This window comes from Salmo salar, chromosome 24 (assembly GCF_965601325.2).
Source record: "Salmo salar chromosome 24, fSalSal1, whole genome shotgun sequence".
Lineage (NCBI taxonomy): Eukaryota > Metazoa > Chordata > Actinopteri > Salmoniformes > Salmonidae > Salmo > Salmo salar.
The window spans coordinates 40,687,977-40,707,137 of record NC_138314.1 but is presented as its reverse complement, the minus strand read 5'-3'; the positions used below and the strand labels follow the sequence as shown (position 1 = coordinate 40,707,137).

The 19,161-nt window shown below is 48.0% G+C and overlaps 1 protein-coding gene and 1 non-coding gene across 4 annotated transcripts in view; both read left to right on the top strand.

The window, feature by feature from the left end:
- bmpr1ba (bone morphogenetic protein receptor type 1Ba) overlaps positions 1–11,858 on the top strand; it is a 162,419-nt gene extending 150,561 nt beyond the window's left edge. For all 3 annotated transcript variants that reach the window (XM_014172483.3, XM_014172486.3, XM_014172484.3), the window contains 8 exons: positions 1,793–1,895; positions 4,207–4,303; positions 5,444–5,582; positions 7,346–7,538; positions 9,233–9,530; positions 10,151–10,326; positions 10,537–10,667; positions 10,850–11,858. In XM_014172483.3, the coding sequence (XP_014027958.1) occupies positions 1,793–1,895; positions 4,207–4,303; positions 5,444–5,582; positions 7,346–7,538; positions 9,233–9,530; positions 10,151–10,326; positions 10,537–10,667; positions 10,850–10,975 (1,263 nt within the window). In that variant the 3' untranslated portion in view covers positions 10,976–11,858. The remainder of the gene's footprint in view (positions 1–1,792; positions 1,896–4,206; positions 4,304–5,443; positions 5,583–7,345; positions 7,539–9,232; positions 9,531–10,150; positions 10,327–10,536; positions 10,668–10,849) is intronic.
- On the top strand, positions 4,969–5,044 carry trnaa-ugc (transfer RNA alanine (anticodon UGC)). The gene has a single exon. It is a non-coding gene; the product is annotated as a tRNA-Ala (tRNA).
- Positions 11,859–19,161: the final 7,303 nt, after the last annotated feature.

Below are 19,161 nucleotides of genomic sequence, written 5' to 3'. Positions count from 1 at the left end.
GAAACCACCTCACTCTTCCACAGTGAAACCACTCCACTCTACCACAGTGAAACCACTCTGTGATTAAGTTTCCCCTAGGTACAGATCTAGGATCAGCTTCCCCTCCACCAATCCTAACCTTAACAAATAATGTGGAAAATGCAAAACTGACCCAGATCAGCGCATAGGGGTAACTTCACCAGTAAATCCACACCTTTGGACACTGACAGCAGCACCAACCACCTGGACGACACAGTAGAACGCAGACAATGCCCTCCACACACAATCAGGGGACTTACTGTATGTATCAATCGTCTTAGAGTAGGAATGCTGATTTTAGGATCCGTTTAGCATATTACATCACAATGAATAATGATTGATGATTCTCAGATCCATTCTCAAAGTAGGTCGGCTGCTGATTACTTGTAATAGATACAGTCCATAGGTAATGAGATACTTTTGTATATATTGTGTATGTGGGCTATTTCAGCCACATCCGTTGCTGACGGGTGTATAAAATCAAGCACACAGCCATGCAATCTCCATACACAAACATTGGCAGTAGAATGGACTTACTGAAGTGCTCAGTGACTTTCAACGTGGCACTGTCATAGGATGCCACCTTTCCAACAAGTTAGTTCGTCAAATTTCTGCCCTGCTAGAGCTGCCCCGTTCAACTATAATTGCTGTTATTGTGAAGTGGAAACGTCTAGGAGCAACAATGGCTCAGCCGCAAAGTGGTAGGCCACACAAGCTCACAGAATGTGACCTCTGAATGCTGAAGTGTCTGTCCTTGGTTGCAACACTCACTACCGAGTTCCAAACTGCCTCTGGAAGCAACGTCAGCACAATAACTGTTCGTCGGGAGCTTCATGAAATGGGTTTCCATGGCCGAGCAGCCACATACAAGCCTAAGATCACTATCAAGCGTCGGCTGGAGTGGTGTAAAGATCGCCGCCATTGGACTCGGGAGCAGTGGAAATGCATTCTCTGACGTGATGAATCACTCTTCACCATCTGACAGTCTGATGGACGAATCTGGGTTTGGCGGATGCCAGGAGAACACTACCTGGCCGAATGCATAGTGCCAACTGTAAAGTTTGGTGGAGGAGGAATAATGGTCTGGGGATGTTTTTCAATGGTTAGGACTAGGCCCCTTAGTTCCAGTGAAGGGAAATCTTAACGCTACAGCATACAATAACATTCTAGATGATTCTGTGCTTCCAACTTTGTGGCAACAGTTTGGGGAAGGACCTTTCCTGTTTCAGCATGACAATGCCCCATGCACAAAGCGAGGTCCATACAGAATTGGTTTGTCAAGATTGGTGTGGAAGAACTTGACTGGCCTGCACAGAGCCCTGACCTCAACTCCATTGAACACCTTTGGGGTGAACTGGAATGTAGACTGCGAGCCAGGCCTTATCTCCCAACATCAGTGCCCGACCTCACTAATGCTTGTGGCTGAATGGAAGCAAGTCCCTGCAGCAATGTTCCAACATCTAGTGGAAAGCCTTCCCAGAAGAGTGGAGGCTGTTCTCGAGGCAAAGGGGAGACCAACTCCATATTAATGCCCATGATTTTGGAATGAGCTGTTCGACAAGGTGTCCACATACTTTCGGTCATGTAGTGTAGTCAGCACACCACAAACACATCTTCAATTCATCAATGTATTGTCTGTACGAGGTGTACTCCAGGCGATATGTGCCCATTTTGGGTCAAAAGATTTTCATAAAAGCATGAAAGTTGCTACACTTGTGGGAAATTGAACAGCAACAGTATTTGATGTATTCATATGATGTAATTGTGCTTCCAGGATACAGGCAACTCCCGACTGAGAAGATCCCTGGAGTGCTGTACTGACCAGGACTACTGCAACAAAGACCTGCACCCCACCCTGCCCCCACTCAAAACACCCAGTAATATATTTTATACACACACACTCGCATACACAGACAGAAGTGACCAGTGATAGTGAGTTGACAGCGAGTTGCCAGGGTCAGCGAGTTGCCAGGGTCAGCGAGTTGCCAGGGTCAGCGAGTTGCCAGGGTCAGCGAGTTGCCAGGGTCAGCGAGTTGCCAGGGACAGCGAGTTGCCAGGGACAGGGCCCAGCGAGTTACCAGTGACAGGGCCCAGCGAGTTACCAGTGACAGGGCCCAGCGAGTTACCAGTGACAGGGACAGCGAGTTACCAGTGACAGGGACAGCGAGTTACCAGTGACAGGGACAGCGAGTTACCAGTGACAGGGCCCAGGGAGTTACCAGTGACAGGGCCCAGGGAGTTACCAGTGACAGGGCCCAGCGAGTTACCAGTGGCAGGGACAGCGAGTTACCAGTGACAGGGCCCAGCGAGTTACCAGTGACAGGGCCCAGCGAGTTACCAGTGACAGGGACAGCGAGTTACCAGTGACAGGGACAGCGAGTTACCAGTGACAGGGACAGCGAGTTACCAGTGACAGGGCCCAGCGAGTTACCAGTGACAGGGACAGCGAGTTACCAGTGACAGGGACAGCGAGTTACCAGTGACAGGGACAGCGAGTTACCAGTGACAGGGCCCAGCGAGTTATCAGTGACAGGGCCCAGCGAGTTACCAGTGACAGGGCCCGCGAGTTACCAGTGACAGGGCCCAGCGAGTTACCAGTGACAGGGCCCAGCGGGTTACCAGTGACAGGGCCCAGCGGGTTACCAGTGACAGGGCCCAGCGGGTTACCAGTGACAGGGCCCAGCGGGTTACCAGTGACAGGGCCCGCGAGTTACCAGTGACAGGGCCCGCGAGTTACCAGTGACAGGGCCCAGCGAGTTACCAGTGACAGGGCCCAGCGAGTTACCAGTGACAGGGCCCGCGAGTTACCAGTGACAGGGCCCAGCGAGTTACCAGTGACAGGGCCCAGCGAGTTACCAGTGACAGGGCCCAGCGAGTTACCAGTGACAGGGCCCAGCGAGTTACCAGTGACAGGGCCCAGCGAGTTACCAGTGACAGTGTCAGGGCCCAGCGAGTCACCAGTGACAGGGCCCAGCGAGTTACCAGTGACAGTGTCAGGGCCCAGCGAGGTGACAGTGTCAGGGCCCAGCGAGGTGACAATGTCAGCGAGTCACCAGTGAGAGAAGCAGGTGAAATGGAGCCAGTAAAGTCAGCTGCATAGCTCCGCTCCTCTGCAGTGATTGGCCCACAATCGGCCCAAGAGATCACTAGCTAGGGTTTCTGTAGAAGACCCAAAACTAGATATATTTCTTCAGTTCTTTTTTGTGTGTGTGTGTGTGTGTCAGACTGAAAGGATGTGTTGGACTTCACACACAGGGCAGGTCCAGGGTGTGTGTGGCAGTAAGACTAGAGTCCCAGAGAAAGCAGAACTCCCAACGGACATGGCCAGCAGTGTCATCAATCTGAAACTCGAGCAGCGGGCTTCAGGAAGAGATCCTATCGATCAGGGCTAGGGTTCCCTCAGCTAGTTCACTCTGTCCCTGGGGACACCACTGTGTGTGTGGAACTGAGAGAGAGTATAACATGTTGGATTAACAATAAAGAACCTTTGAAATAACATGACTTAATGATGACTGTTTTTGACTGTTGTCTATTTCCAAAGGGATGTGTTTGTATTGAATATGTGATCTGTTACTTATATGAAGTGATCAGTTATTACTCTCTCCCCCTGTTTCTTCTCTTCCTCTCCTTCTTTTGCACTCCCTCTCTCCCCCCTCTCCCCCTCCTCCTATATCTCCCCACTCAAACCCTCCTCCCCTCCTTCCCGCCCTCTCTCACTCCCCTTCTCTCTCTCCAACTCTCCCCCTCCTCCCCGCCCTCTCTCGCTCCCCTTCTCTCTCTCCAACTCTCCCCCTCCTCCCCGCCCTCTCTCGCTCCCCTCTATCTCTCTCTCCAACTCTCCCCCTCCTCCCCGCCCTCTCTCGCTCCCCTTCTCTCTCTCCAACTCTCCCCCTCCTCCCCGCCCTCTCTCGCTCCCCTTCTCTCTCTCCAACTCTCCCCCTCCTCCCCGCCCTCTCTCACTCCCCTGCTCTCTCTCCAACTCTCCCCCTCCTCCCCGCCCTCTCTCACTCCCCTTCTCTCTCTCCAACTCTCCCCCTCCTCCCCGCCCTCTCTCACTCCCCTTCTCTCTCTCCAACTCTCCCCCTCCTCCCCGCCCTCTCTCGCTCCCCTCTATCTCTCTCTCCCCCCTCTCGCTCTCCCCCATTTTCTCTCTCTCTCTCACCCCCCTCTCCCTCTCTCTCTCTGTAGATTATGCAGATGGGAACATTCACCACATGGCTCTGCTCATCTCTGTCACTGTGTGCAGCATCATCCTGGCTCTCATCATTATTTTCTGCTACTTCAGGTGAGACTCAGTTTGCCTCGAGAGAACGTTTTAGAACAGGGCTGTTCAACCCTGTTCCTGGAGAGCTACCTACCGTCTTGTAGGTTTTTGCTCTAACCCCATTTGTAACTAACCTGATTCAGTTTATCAACCAGGTAATTGCTAATATCAGGTATGCAAGATTTGGGTTGGAGTGAAAACCTACTGGAAGGTAGCTCTACAGGAACAGGGTTGGAGTGAAAACCTACTGGAGGGTAGCTCTCCAGGAACAGGGTTAGGGTGAAAACCTACAGGAGGGTAGCTCTCCAGGAACAGGGTTGGAGTGAAAACCTACTGGAGGGTAGCTCTCCAGGAACAGGGTTGGAGTGAAAACCTACTGGAGGGTAGCTCTCCAGGAACAGGGTTGGAGTGAAAACCTACTGGAGGGTAGCTCTCCAGGAACAGGGTTGGAGTGAAAACCTACAGGAGGGTAGCTCTCCAGGAACAGGGTTGGAGTGAAAACCTACTGGAGGGTAGCTCTCCAGGAACAGGGTTGGAGTGAAAACCTACTGGAGGGTAGCTATACAGGAACAGGGTTGGAGTGAAAACCTACTGGAGGGTAGCTCTCCAGGAACAGGGTTAGGCATTTAGTCCTGTTCTAGAATTACCTCTTACCCATGTTATGAATACGGTTATTCCCAGTACATGGTCCCGTGTGGCTCAGTTGGTAGAGCGTGGTGTTTGCAACGCCAGGGTTGTGGGTTCGATTCCCACGGGGGACCAGTACGGAGAAAAAATGTATGAAATGTATGCATTCACTACTGTAAGTCGCTCTGGATAAGAGCGTCTGCTAAATGACTAAAATGTAAATGTAAATGTACAGTCTATTTGTTCATCCGTACTTAAAATATTCATTCCACTTTGGGAACAAATGATTTTAAAAAAAATACTTATTTTATTGTTTCTCTTTTGTCTGATGAATCCACAGGACAAGTATTGTTTGTACTTTGAATGAAATAATTGATCACAACGAAGAATCATGTATCTCTGATATGACATGTTTTCTAGTCAATGTTTGAATCATCCAGAATTGAGATATTACATACAGACTACTCACATTAAAGGGTTGTTTGATGTATACTGATGTGTGTGTGTGTGTGTGTGTGTTTGGCTGTGCTGCAGGTACAAGCGCCAGGAGTCTGGGCCGCGCTACAGCATTGGTCTGGAGCAGGATGAGTCCTATATCCCTCCAGGAGAGTCTCTCAGAGACCTCATAGAACAGTCCCAGAGTTCAGGAAGTGGCTCAGGTCTCCCCCTGCTGGTATGTTACAAACACTGCATCCCTCTACCACCAGCTCACTGGTTGTAACCTGAAGTGTGGATTTAATCACGTCCCTTCACCGATTGTAAAGTAAATTACTGGTGTAAGAAACATTGTGAAAACTCCCACTAGCCCATGTCTAGACCAATTCAATGCTTTGGATTTGTGGGAAGTAGTGAAGGAGTGTACACTTCCATAGAAAGGTTTGTGGAAAGTAATGGAGTGTACACTTCCATCGAAAGGTTTGTGGGATGTAGTGAAGGAGTGTACACTTCAGGAGAAAGGAGATATTTGAAGGACACCCACACACCCAGGTAGTACAACTGATGAACAACACAATGATACAACGGATATGTTTGTGCTACGACAGAGGGTTTGTCAGTCTGTACAAAAATGTTTACACATGAGCTGTGTCTCCACAACACTTTTGTAATTATTTTTGTGCAGGAAAACCTCTCCATTGTATCACAACCGTTCTGCCACGTGGGTGATGCACATCACTTCAGCACCACTTCAGTGCGTTCTGGGCCAGAGAGAGCCTAACACTGTTTGAGTGCATGTTGGGCCAGAGAGAGCCTAACACTGTTTGAGTGCATGTTGGGCCAGAGAGAGCCTAACACTGTTTGAGTGCATGTTGGGCCAGAGAGAGCCTAACACTGTTTGAGTGCATGTTGGGCCAGAGAGAGCCTAACACTGTTTGAGTGCATGTTGGGCCAGAGAGAGCCTAACACTGTTTGAGTGCATGTTGGGCCAGAGAGAGCCTACCACTGTTTGAGTGCATGTTGGGCCAGAGAGAGCCTAACACTGTTTGAGTGCATGTTGGGCCAGAGAGAGCCTAACACTGTTTGAGTGCATGTTGGGCCAGAGAGAGCCTACCACTGTTTGAGTGCATGTTGGGCCAGAGAGAGCCTACCACTGTTTGAGTGCATGTTGGGCCAGAGAGAGCCTAACACTGTTTGAGTGCATGTTGGGCCAGAGAGAGCCTAACACTGTTTGAGTGCATGTTGGGCCAGAGAGAGCCTAACACTGTTTGAGTGCATGTTGGGCCAGAGAGAGCCTAACACTGTTTGAGTGCATGTTGGGCCAGAGAGAGCCTAACACTGTTTGAGTGCATGTTGGGCCAGAGAGAGCCTAACTCTGTTTGAGTGCATGTTGGGCCAGAGAGAGCCTAACACTGTTTGAGTGCATGTTGGGCCAGAGAGAGCCTAACACTGTTTGAGTGCATGTTGGGCCAGAGAGAGCCTAACACTGTTTGAGTGCATGTTGGGCCAGAGAGAGCCTAACACTGTTTGAGTGCATGTTGGGCCAGAGAGAGCCTAACACCCCTCATCTACCACACAGTCGGGGGAAACTCCCCTCATCTACCACACAGTGGGGGGAAACTCCCCTCATCTACCACACAGTGGGGGGAAACTCCCCTCATCTACCACACAGTGGGGGGAAACTCCCCTCATCTACCACACAGTGGGGGGAAACTCCCCTCATCTACCACACAGTGGGGGGAAACTCCCCTCATCTACCACACAGTGGGGGGAAACTCCCCTCATCTACCACACAGTGGGGGGAAACTCCCCTCATCTACCACACAGTGGGGGGAAACTCCCCTCATCTACCACACAGTGGGGGGAAACTCCCCTCATCTACCACACAGTAGGGGGAAACTCCAACTGACATCGCTCTCCTCTCCTCTCCTCTCCTCTCCTCTCCTCTCCTCTCCTCTCCTCTCCTCTCCTCTCCTCTCCTCTCCTCTCCTCTCCTCCCAGGTGCAGCGCACCATAGCCAAGCAGATTCAGATGGTGAAGCAGATTGGAAAGGGTCGCTACGGGGAGGTGTGGATGGGCAAGTGGAGAGGCGAGAGGGTGGCCGTCAAAGTCTTCTTCACCACCGAAGAGGCCAGCTGGTTCAGAGAGACTGAGATTTACCAGACTGTCCTCATGAGACACGAGAACATACTGTGTAAGGAGAGAGAGTGGCTGTGTTGAGATACACAGTGCATTCAGAAAGTATTCAGACCTCTTGACTTTTTCCACATACAGCCTAATTATAAAATGAAATAATTGTGTATTTTTTTTTGCAATATACACACAATACCTCATAATGAAAAAGCAAAAACAGTTTTTTATTTTTGCAAAGGTATATAAAAAACGGAAATATCACATTTATGTAAGTATTCAGACCCATTACTCAGTACTTTGTTGAAGCACCTTTGGCAGCGATTACAGCCTCGAGTATTCTTGGGTATGACGCTACAAGCTTGGCACACCTGTATTTGGAGAGTTTCTCCCATTCTTCTCTGCAGATCCTCTCAAGCTCTTTAAGGTTTGATGGGGAGCGTCGCTGCACAGCTATTTTCAGGTCTCTCCAGAGATGTTCGATCAGGTTCAAGTCCGGGCTCTGGCTGGGCCACTCAAGGACATTCAGAGACTTGTCCCGAAGCCACTCCTGCGTTGTCTTGGCTGTGTGCTTAGGGTCGTTGTCCTATTGCAAGGTGAACTTTCACCCCAGTCTGATGTCCTGAGCACTCTGGAGCAGGTTTTCATCAAGGATCTCTCTGTACTTTCTTCCATTCATCTTTCCCTCGATCCTGACTAGTCTCCCAGTCCCTGCCGCTGAAAAACATCCCCACAGCATGATGCTGCCTCCACCATGCTTCACCGTAGGGGTGGTGCCAGGTTTCCTCCAGACATGATGCTTGGAATTCAAGCCAAAGAGTTCAAGCTTGATTTCATCAGACCAGAGAATCTTATTTCTCATGGACTGAGAGTCCTTTAGGTGCCTTTTGGAAAACTCCAAGCGGGCTGTCATGTGCCTTTTACTGAGGAGTGGATTCCGTCTGGCCACTCTTCCATAAAGGCCTGATTGGTTGTGTGCTACAGAGATGGTTGTCCTGGAAGGTTCTCCCATCTCCACAGAGGAACTCTGGAGCTCTGTCAGTGACCATTGGGTTCTTGGTCACCTCCCTGACCAAGGCCCTTCTCCCCCGATTGCTCAGTTTTGCCTGGCAGCCAGCTCTAGGAAAAGTCGTGGTGGTTCCAAACTTCTTCAAGTTAAGAATGTTGGAGGCCACTGTGTTCTTGGGGAGCTTCAATGCTGCAGACATTTTTTGGCACCCTTCTTCAGATCTGTGCCTCGACACAATCCTGTCTCGGAGTTCTACGGTCAATTCCTTCGGCCTCATGGCTTAGTTTTTGCTCTGACATGCACTGTCAACTGTGGGACCTTATATAGACAGGTGTGGGCCTTTCCAAATCATGTCCTATCAATTGAATTTACCACAGGTGGACTCCAATCAAGTTGTAGAAACATCTCAAGGATGATCAATAGAAACAGGATGCACCTGAGCTCAATGTCGAGTCTCATAGCAAAGGGTCTGAATACTTATGTAAATAAGGGAGTTCTGTTTTATTTTTAATACATTTGCAAAAATGTATCAAAACCTGTTTTTGCTTTGTCATTATGGGGTATTGTTTGTAGATTGATGATGATTTTGTATTTAATCAATTTTAAAATTGGGCTGTAATGTAACAAAATGTGTAAAAAGGGAAGGGGGCTGAATACTTTCCGAATTCTCTGTACATATACTGTAATGCTATAATAGTGCTATAATGTTCCATAGTTCCATAGCTCTCTACTTCCCCTGTGTCCATCAGGCTTCATAGCGGCTGACATCAAGGGAACAGGCTCGTGGACCCAGCTCTACCTGATCACAGACTACCATGAGGGTGGCTCTCTGTACGACTACCTCAAGTCCACCACGCTGGACACCAAGGCCATGCTACGGCTGGCCTACTCCTCAGTGTCAGGCCTCTGTCACCTCCACACAGAGATCTTTGGCACCCAGGGCAAGCCGGCCATCGCCCACAGAGACCTGAAGAGCAAGAACATCCTGGTGAAGAAGAATGGAGCCTGCTGCATCGCTGACCTGGGCCTGGCCGTCAAATTCATCAGGTAGGGAGGGAGAGTGTTAGTGTGTGCGTGCATGTCAATCGATTGTCCCTCATAATTAATTGATTCATTTGATTCAACCAAACTATTTGCATGAGAGTATCATAGTGTCACAATAGACAAGAATAAGTTGAAAAGGTTAGTGGAAATACAAATAGGAAAATTAAATTAAAAACTAAACAAATAATATAACAGGGTTATATTTGTGTTCTTCTCTCCCTCCATCACTATCTCTCTCATCTAACATCTTTCCCTCTGTTCTTCTCTCCATCACTCTCATCTCATCTAACATCTTTCCCTCTGTTCTTCTCTCCATCACTATCTCTCATCTCATCTAACATCTCTCTCACTGTTCTTCTCTCCATCACTATCTCTCATCTCATCTAACATCTCTCTCACTGTTCTTCTCTCCATCACTATCTCTCATATCATCTAACATCTCTCTCACTGTTCTTCTCTCCATCACTATCTCTCATATCATCTAACATCTCTCTCACTGTTCTTCTCTCCATCACTATCTCTCATCTCATCTAACATCTCTCCCTCTGTTCTTCTCTCCCTCCATCACTATCTCTCATCTCATCTAACATCTCTCCCTCTCTCCCTCCCTCCCTCCATCCCAGTGACACCAATGAGGTGGACATCCCTCCCAACACCAGGGTGGGCACCAAGCGCTACATGCCCCCAGAAGTCCTGGATGAGAGCCTCAACAGGAACCACTTCCAGTCCTACATCATGGCCGACATGTACAGCTTCGGCCTCATCCTCTGGGAGATCGCCAGGCGCTGCGTCTCAGGAGGTACTGTAACCGAGTAGTTTCACCCTAGATGAGGTTCTCGGGTCAGTTTTGCATTTTTCCCAATTGAGGTTAGGATTGGGGGAGTGAAAGCTGATCCTAGATCTGTACCTAGGGGAAACTGTCTTAGGAGGTACTGTAGAGCTTTCAGCAAACACACTGACTTTGGGTGAAATTCGATCAAATCCGCATTGTGGTATTTATGTGTTCCAGGTATTGTAGAGGAGTACCAGCTACCGTACCATGACCTGGTGCCCTCTGACCCCTCGTATGAGGACATGAGAGAGGTGGTCTGCATCAAGAGGTTACGACCTTCCTTCCCCAACCGCTGGACTAGCGACGAGGTAAGTCAGTCACACATACACAGACACACACACAGTCACATAAGTATGCACATACACAAGCATGTAAACACACACACACACACAGTAGAGAATGTGTAGTACACGCACACACACACACACACACATACACGTTGGTTAATCCAAACTCTAGAGCTGACTGTGTTTTATTGTGCCCCCTACAGTGCCTTAGGCAGATGGGCAAGTTGATGACTGAGTGTTGGGCCCACAACCCGGCCTCTCGCCTCACGGCACTGCGCGTCAAGAAGACCCTGGCCAAGATGTCCGAGTCTCAGGATATTAAACTGTGATGGCGGGGAGGGACACTCCAGGCGTGGGGGAAACACGTCACCACGGACCGACAGCCAGCGCTCTGCTCCGCTCTACCCACAGTCCTCTGCTGCATGGGGGGTCAGGAGGACCAGAAGCCAGCAGTGCACCACAGGGAGCCTCACCCCGGGCCACGGTCACTCAAAGAGAAGGAGGAAACCGCCCGTAACCCCTGGAACCCCTTGAACTGTCGTGATGAACTACTTGTTTAGATACTGAAGACCTGGGGCAGGTATTGCCTTTTTAAAGCGACCTGCTACGATCACGTTTGGTTGGCTTGGACAAAGAGGACACAAGCCAAGTGGGTTTTATTTGTGCTTTCTGTGAAAGCTGCTCTAGTTTTGGATGACGGGCCAGTGGTGGCCGGAGGAAGAGGGAGATGGGGAACTGCATGAGGAGGATGGAGGGGGACCCCTTCAGGCGCATCACAGGATGACAGCAGGAGGAATCAGCTGACAATCTGAAGCCATAATCAAGTGTCGATTTAGATTTTTGGGTGTATTTATTAGTGCAAACCGTAGAAAAACATTTTGCACCGCAAAGGTTTTGCAACAAAAACAAGCATTTCTTATTGGACAATTTTAGTTTAGTCCCTCCCCATTTTAGCCAGTTGGCTTCTGTTTGGTTCCTAGTGAATACACCCCTGTTGTTGTCCAGTAGTTTACCAAGGTAAACCATGTTGTGTCTGGAGTAAAGGGGAGTTTTTTTTCTTCACCATGAGTACATTATAAAGTGTCAAGTTCTGATTCACTGGGGCCTCATTTGTAAAAGTAGCTTAATTTTTATGTACTCTACAAATAAAGATATTCAAATGATATCAGCTCAAATTCAAATTGTATCTGCATTAAAACATTTAGGTGATGATGTCTTTGGTATTTATCATCTGATTTGACCCTACCAGGGACCCCATGCACATCACACAGGTACTTTAGTGACATGGTTAGTTAAAGGGACAGTTCTCTCTTAAGTCAGAATGTTGACACCGTTTGACCTCAGACCACTAAAAACAACCGATGTATATGAAAACGCCAGAAATAAGTAGTACATCGCACAGACAGGAATAAAGAACTCTCCAGGAAGAAGAAGGGCGGTGGTGTATGTTTCATGATTAACTACTCATAATGTGATTGTGATAACATACAGAAACTCAAGTCCTTTTGTTCACCTGACCTAGAATACCTCACAATCAAATGCCAACTGTATTACCTCCCAAGAGAATTCTCTTCGGTTATAGTCACAGCCGTGTATATTCCCCCTCAAGCCGATACCACGACGGACCTCAAGGAACTACACTGGACTTTATGCAAACTGGAAACCACATATCCTGAGGCCGCATTTATTGTAGCTGGGGATTTTAACAAAGCAAATTTGAGGAAAACGCTACTGAAGTTCAATCAACACATTGACTGTAGTACTCACTCTGTAAAAACATTGGACCACTGCTACAACCCCTTTTCCAGATGCCTACAAGACCCTCCCCTGCCCTCCCTTCTGCAAATCAGATCACGACTCCATTTTGCTCCTCCATTCCTATAGGCAGAAACTCAAACAGGAAGTACCCGTGCTAAGTTCTATTCAACGCTGGTCTGACCAATCGGAATCCATGCTTAAAGATTGTTTTGATCACGTGGATTGGGATATGTTCCCGGGTTGCCTCTGAGAATAACATTGACGTATACACTGACACGGTGACTGAGTTCATCAGGAAGTGTATAGGTGATGATGTTCCCACTGTGACTATTAAAACCTACCCAAACCAGAAACCGTGCATAGATGGCAGCATTCGCGCAAAACTGAATGTGAGAACCACCGCATTTCCCAAGTGACTGGGAATATGGTAGAATACAAACAGTGAAGTTATTCCCTCCGTAAGGCAATCAAACAGGCAAAACGTCAGTACAGAGACAAAGTGGAGTCGCAATTCAATGGCTCAGATACGAGACGTATGTGTCAGGATCTACAGACAATCACGGATTATAAAGGGAAAACCAACCACGTCGCAGACACCCACGTCTTGCTCCTGGAGAAGCTAAACACCTTCTTCGCCCGCTTTGAGGATAACACACGTCCTGCTCCCAAGGACTGTGGGCTTTTGTTTTCCATGGCCGATGTGAGTTATACGTTTAAGTGTGTTATTAACCCTCGCAGGGTGGAGTGTTTACGGACATATTAAATCTCTCCCTGTCCCAGTCTGCTGTCCCCACGTGCTTCAAGATGTCCACCATTGTTCCTGTACCCAAGAAAGCAAAGGTAGCTGAACTAAATGACTATAGTCCCGTAACACTCACTTCTGTCATCATGAAATGCTTTGAGAGGCTAGTTAAGGATCATATCACATCTACCTTACCTGCCACCCTAGACCCACTTCAATTTGCTTACCGCCCCAATAGATCCACAGACGATGCAATCGCCATCACACTGCACACTGCCCTATCCCATTTGGACAAGAGGAATACCTATGTTAGAATGTTGTTCATTGACTATAGTTCAGCCTTCAACACCATAGTTCCCTCCAAACTCATCATTAAGCTTGAGGCCCTGGTTCTGAACCCTACCCTGTGCTACTGGGTCCTGGACTTCATGAAGGACCGCCCCCAGGTGGTGAAGGTAGGAAACATCACCACCACTTCGCTGATCCTCAACACACAGGCCCCACAAGGGTGCGTGCTCAGACCCCTCCTGTACTCCCTGTTCACCCATGACTGCGTGACACGCACGCCTCCAACTCAATCATCAAGTTTGCAGAAGACACAACAGTAGTAGGCTTGATTACCAACAATGATGAGACAGACTACAGGGAGGAGGTGAGGGCCCTGGCGGATTGGTGCCAGGAAAATAACCTCTCCCTCAACGTCAACAAAACAAAGGAGCTGATCGCGGACTTCAGGAAACAGCAGAGGGAGCACACCCCTATCCACATCGACAGGACCCCAGTAGAGAAGGTGGAAAGCTTCATGTTCCTCACTGACAATCTGAAATGGTCCACCCATACAAGCAGTATGGTGAAGAAGGCTGAAGAAATTTGGCTTGGCCCCTAAGACCCTCACAAACCTTTACAGATGCACAATTGAGAGCATCATTTGGGCTGTATCACTGCCTGCTGATACACAGGGCACCCCAGAGGGTGGTGCGATCTTCCCAACGCATCACCGGGGGCACACTGCCTGCTCTCCAGGACACATACAGCACCCGATGTCACAGGAAGGCCAAAAATATATTCAAGGAAATCAAACACCCGAGCTACGGCCTCTTCACCCGCTATCATCCAGAAGACGAGGTCAGTACAGGTGCATCAAAGCTGTGACCGAGAGACTGAAAAACATCTATCTCAAGGCCATCAGACTGTTAAATAGCCAGATATAAATAACAGGAAGAAACAATTACATAAATGGATCAAGTGCAGTGTCTGGATGCTCCTCATTACACACATCAAACTAACAAATATCAGTACAAAATGTTTTGTATGATCTCTTATATACTATTTTGGGCCCAGCTTTTGGAACTTTGTCTTTTCTAGATATGGTCAGTACATAAAATGGGTATGGATACAGCTTTAGAGTAAAAATATAATCAATACACGTGAATGATATAGTTCCTGTACTGTTTGTAAACATCCTGGTAAGTACTTTTAATAACAGGCACAAGTTACAGTGAGCAGGTTCCTCTTGAGAGGACAGCTTGATGAAAGCCAGTCTATATTCCGTTTCCCCAGGAAATAGACATCTCTGCTAACATCACACACATTATCAAGCATTGCACACATATTATCCAGATAAGGAATGTACTTGGTGGCCTATAGCAGCACCCCAAAAGAAGAGGCTTTAGATGAGGCAGGTGAACCTGCAACCACAACACTTTAATTTTGTATTTGTTTAACCTTTATTTAACTAGGTCAACAGCATTAGACTTTAGATCCACTAAGCGTTACGGGAATAGGGCTCTGAACATATTGTAATATTTGACACATTCGAAAGTCTCTCAGCCTATCACACAATGTTATGCAAATTAGTTGCTGTATGTAATGATGCGGGGGGCATGCTGAGGTAGAGTTTTTGGGAAGGCGTTTTTGTGCTGCGGGTCAGTGCTGGGGAGCACTGTTTGTTCATCCAAATAAAACACAACTTGATTATTTCATGGGAAATCAGTGTCCTAGACTGTTTACACTAGTCAACAAACTACGTGTGAGTTTCGGGGGCCTTACAGGTTTGTTACAAATTGGTGACAGAGGTGGGATCAGCACGTCAACTAACTAACAGCAACTCGGGGGCTTGGCTAACTTTAACTGATTAGCTGCGTGGGATAATGGAGGGAGAAGTCGAATAACCCAGGGAACAGCAATCAACAACCACCGACCGACTGACAGCCAGCCGGTGGTGGATCAGTCGGGTGTCATGGACAGGTGGATTGACCGGCCAGATTGACCGGTTCATGCCAGAATCTTTCGAGGGGCAAGAAAGCGAATGGACTGTTTGGTTTGAACAATTTGAGTTTGCAGCGCAAGGGAATGGATGGGCGTGAAGCAGATCGTTTGAACTTTCTCATGCTGTTGCTGAGGGGAAATGCGCAGAGATTTTGTAGTACTTTACCTCAGGATACCTAGAACGTTTACAACGGCGTGAAAGTGGCTTTGCAGAGGCATTTTGAGCCACCCGAATATGCTGACTTTAATCGTGCATTTTTTTCGTGACTTTGGGCATGATTTAAGCAGGCTAGCTTCAAAGGCTTATCCAGATTATAGCGCAAGCACACGGAATTCGCTGGCACTAGACCATTTTATTACACACATTGGGTGCAGTGATCTTCATATGCACCTGCGCAAGGCAGTACCAAAAACGTTGGAAGAGGAAATTAGCATTGCTACAGAGCTTGATCAGATAAGGCAGGAAGAATTGCAGGAAAGCAAAGACACTACACAATACAAAGTGAACATGTGGGACAAGCAAGGTTATTCTGCCTCCAGTTGGAGACAATGTCAGAGTTCCAAAAGAGATGGTGGCACAATTGCAGACCGAGGTGCAGTATTTGGCAGCGAAGCAGCCACATCAGAGGGAAACATACCAAAGCAGCAGAGCGTTTCCAGGTTCTTCTACATTAGCAGTGGCAGATGCCGCGGGAGGATACAGACTGGACCTAGGTTCCCCGGGAGCGGCAGAGGACAACCTACGTCAACCAAAAGCAGGGCCTGCTGGCACTGTGGTTGCTCATTGCACATGAAAAGAAACTGTCCTTACATGGGAAAGGACAGCGCAGCATCGGCTTCAACTAAATGCACAGCTGACCAGTTCACAGCGAAGATGACTTAATTTGTTTTGGGGAGTGGGGTTTACCTGGAGTGCAAAATTGCTGACTTCGAGTGTGAGGTCATGGTGGACTCGGGGGTCCAGGTGTCCATGGTACACGAACAGGTATGGAGAAATGCTACTGGAGGTAAGAGTGGTACACTGCAACCATACCACAGCATGGTTAAAGTTGCAAATGGACAGGTTCTCTCAGTCCTAGGTAGCTGGTTCACAGTCATAAACAATGACGGTTTGAATCTGACCTGGGATTTTGTAGTCGCTAGCGACACAGACCAGTGTGCACTGATAGGGACAGACTTCCTGGTAAAATATGGGGCTATACTTGATTTGAGAAAGAAAACATGTTGTGTTTTGGGGATGCAGATTCTATTGATTTTCAGGGGAGAGGCAGGGGGAGTGTGTAAAGTGGTTGTGATGAATGACACGATTTTCCCCTCCGGAAGTGAAATGTTTATAACTGGTAAAATTGAGGGGACAGTAAACAATAACAAAACTGAGGGTCTTCTTGAGCCCTGCGTTTAAGTCACTGATACTGTACAAGTAACCTGTTGGCAGCATGTAGCGTTTGCAGCTTAGTGAAGGGGAAACTGCCAGTGCGTATGATGAATGTAACTCCGGAATCACAGTTACTGAGAGAGGGCACTGGACTCTGGGGTTTCTCTATCTGGGAGAAGGGTAGTGAAGACACTATCGTTGCTAGCCTACAGGATTCTAACCAGCTGCCATACTCTCCCACCACAGCAAAGTGGGATGTAGAACATTCAATGCAAGAGCTGGACATAGATTGCAGCCAGCTAACTGAGGTGTAGCTGGGAGCTGTATAGGAAATGGTGGGAAGGTATGTGGGAGTGTTTAGCACTGATGATTTTGACTTGGGCTGCACAAAACTAGTCCAGCATAAGATTGACATAGGGGACACCAGGCCTATCAAACAAGCGTTGAGATGGGTGCCTGTTCATCTGCAAGAAGAGTTTGACAAGCATTTGCAGGACGTGTTAGAAAGGGGAATAGTTAGCCCATCCATCAGTCCATGGGCAGCACCAGTGGTGTTAGTAAGAAAGAAGGATGGCTCAATCAGGCTCTGTGCGGATTACAGAAGGTTAAACTAAAAAATATGCTTATCCACTTTCAAGGATTGACGAGACCGTGGACTCGCTTGCCGGTGCTCAGTGGTTTTCCACTTTAGACTTAGCCAGTGAGTACTGGCAAGTTGAGGTATACACCGAGGATCATTGCAAAACTGCATCTGAGACAAAGAGAGGGCTTTTCAAATTTCAGGCCATGGGGTTGGAGTTGACAAATGCACCAAGCATCTTCCAGCGCCTCATGGACCTGGTTTTGGCTGATTTACAGTGAACAACATGTTTGGTGTACTAAGATGACATCATAGGGTTTGGTCGTACATTCAAAGAACATGTGAAGTGTTTAGACAAGGTTTTCAGCAGATTGGAGCAAGCAGGATTTAAGGTGAAGCCATCTAAGTGCCATTTGTTCAGGTCGCAGGTGAGCTACCTGGGACACATCTCGGCTGAGGGAGTGTCTACTGACCCGAAGAAAACAGAGACAGTCAGGTCATGGCCTAGCCCCAAGTTACTGACAGAAGCAAGAAGCTTTTCTAGGCCTGGTGTCACACTACAGGAGGTTCATACCAGATTTTGCAGCTATGGGTGAGCCTTTGTACAAATTGGTGGAAATGTTTGAGTGGAACGCAGCGTGTCAAGTGGCCTTTAATTAATTAAAGCCGAAACTTAACCACATCCCCCACACTTGCTTTCCCGGACCCAAATCTAGATTTCATAATGGATACTGATGCATGTCGCACAGACATAGGGGCAGTCTTCTCCCAGAAACACGAGGGTAGAGAGCCAGTCAGGCACTGTCAAAACAGGAGAGGAAGTATTCAACTACCAAGAAGGAGCTTCTTGCTGTGGTAGTGTTTCTTAAACATTTCACAGACTTTTTGCTGGAGAGGACAATTCTATTGGGAAATGATCACAGCTCACTGAGGTGGCTGAGTAACTTCAAACAACCTGAGGGACAGTTGACTAGATGGCTAGAGAAACTGGATCAGTTTTACCATGATATTGTCGTTGAGGCCAGAGAGACTGCACAGTAATGCAGATGGTGTATCACGCCGACACACACACACAGAGAGTGTGGACACAGCCATCTCACAGGAGGCCACTGTCAATCTGAGAGCCATCGTAAACAAGCCTCAGGATGTCACTATTGAGCCTGCAGTTGGAGCTCAAACGAGCCAGGCAGTACCCAAAAAATGCAGCTTTCCTTTTGGAAGCACAGGATAGACACCCAATTGTCTCCCAGTTAAAGAAAGGACAAAAATAGTGTAAAGCAGAGCTCCCTATGGAGTTGCAATCAGAGCCAAAGTTCAGGCCTTTCAAACAAGTGTGGGGGGCATTACATGTGAAGAATGGGGTGTTATTCCTTGAGAGTCAAAACTATGAGACAGATGACACTATCTGGAGAGGGGTTGTACCAGATGAGCTCGTTCATGAGGTACTTACCTTTATCCACAATGATAGAACAGGAGGCCATGTAGGAGTTGAAAACCTCACCTGTAATATCAGAGCAAGATTTTATTGGCCAGGCTGGCAGAGAGCCATAAAGCAGTGGTGTAAGGGCTGTGTGGCGTGCGCTGTGTATAAGTTACAGGGTTCTGCCCCCAGAGCACCCATGACAAGTTCTGTCACAGGCTGCCCTTTTGAGAGGATAGCTGTAGACTTAATGGGTCCATTTACAGAGATGGGATGAGGTAATTATGGTAGTGGTAGTGTCATATTACTTTACTAGGTGGTCAGAGGCATATGCCATGCCCAATCAGGAAGCAGTAATAGTGGGCAAGAAAC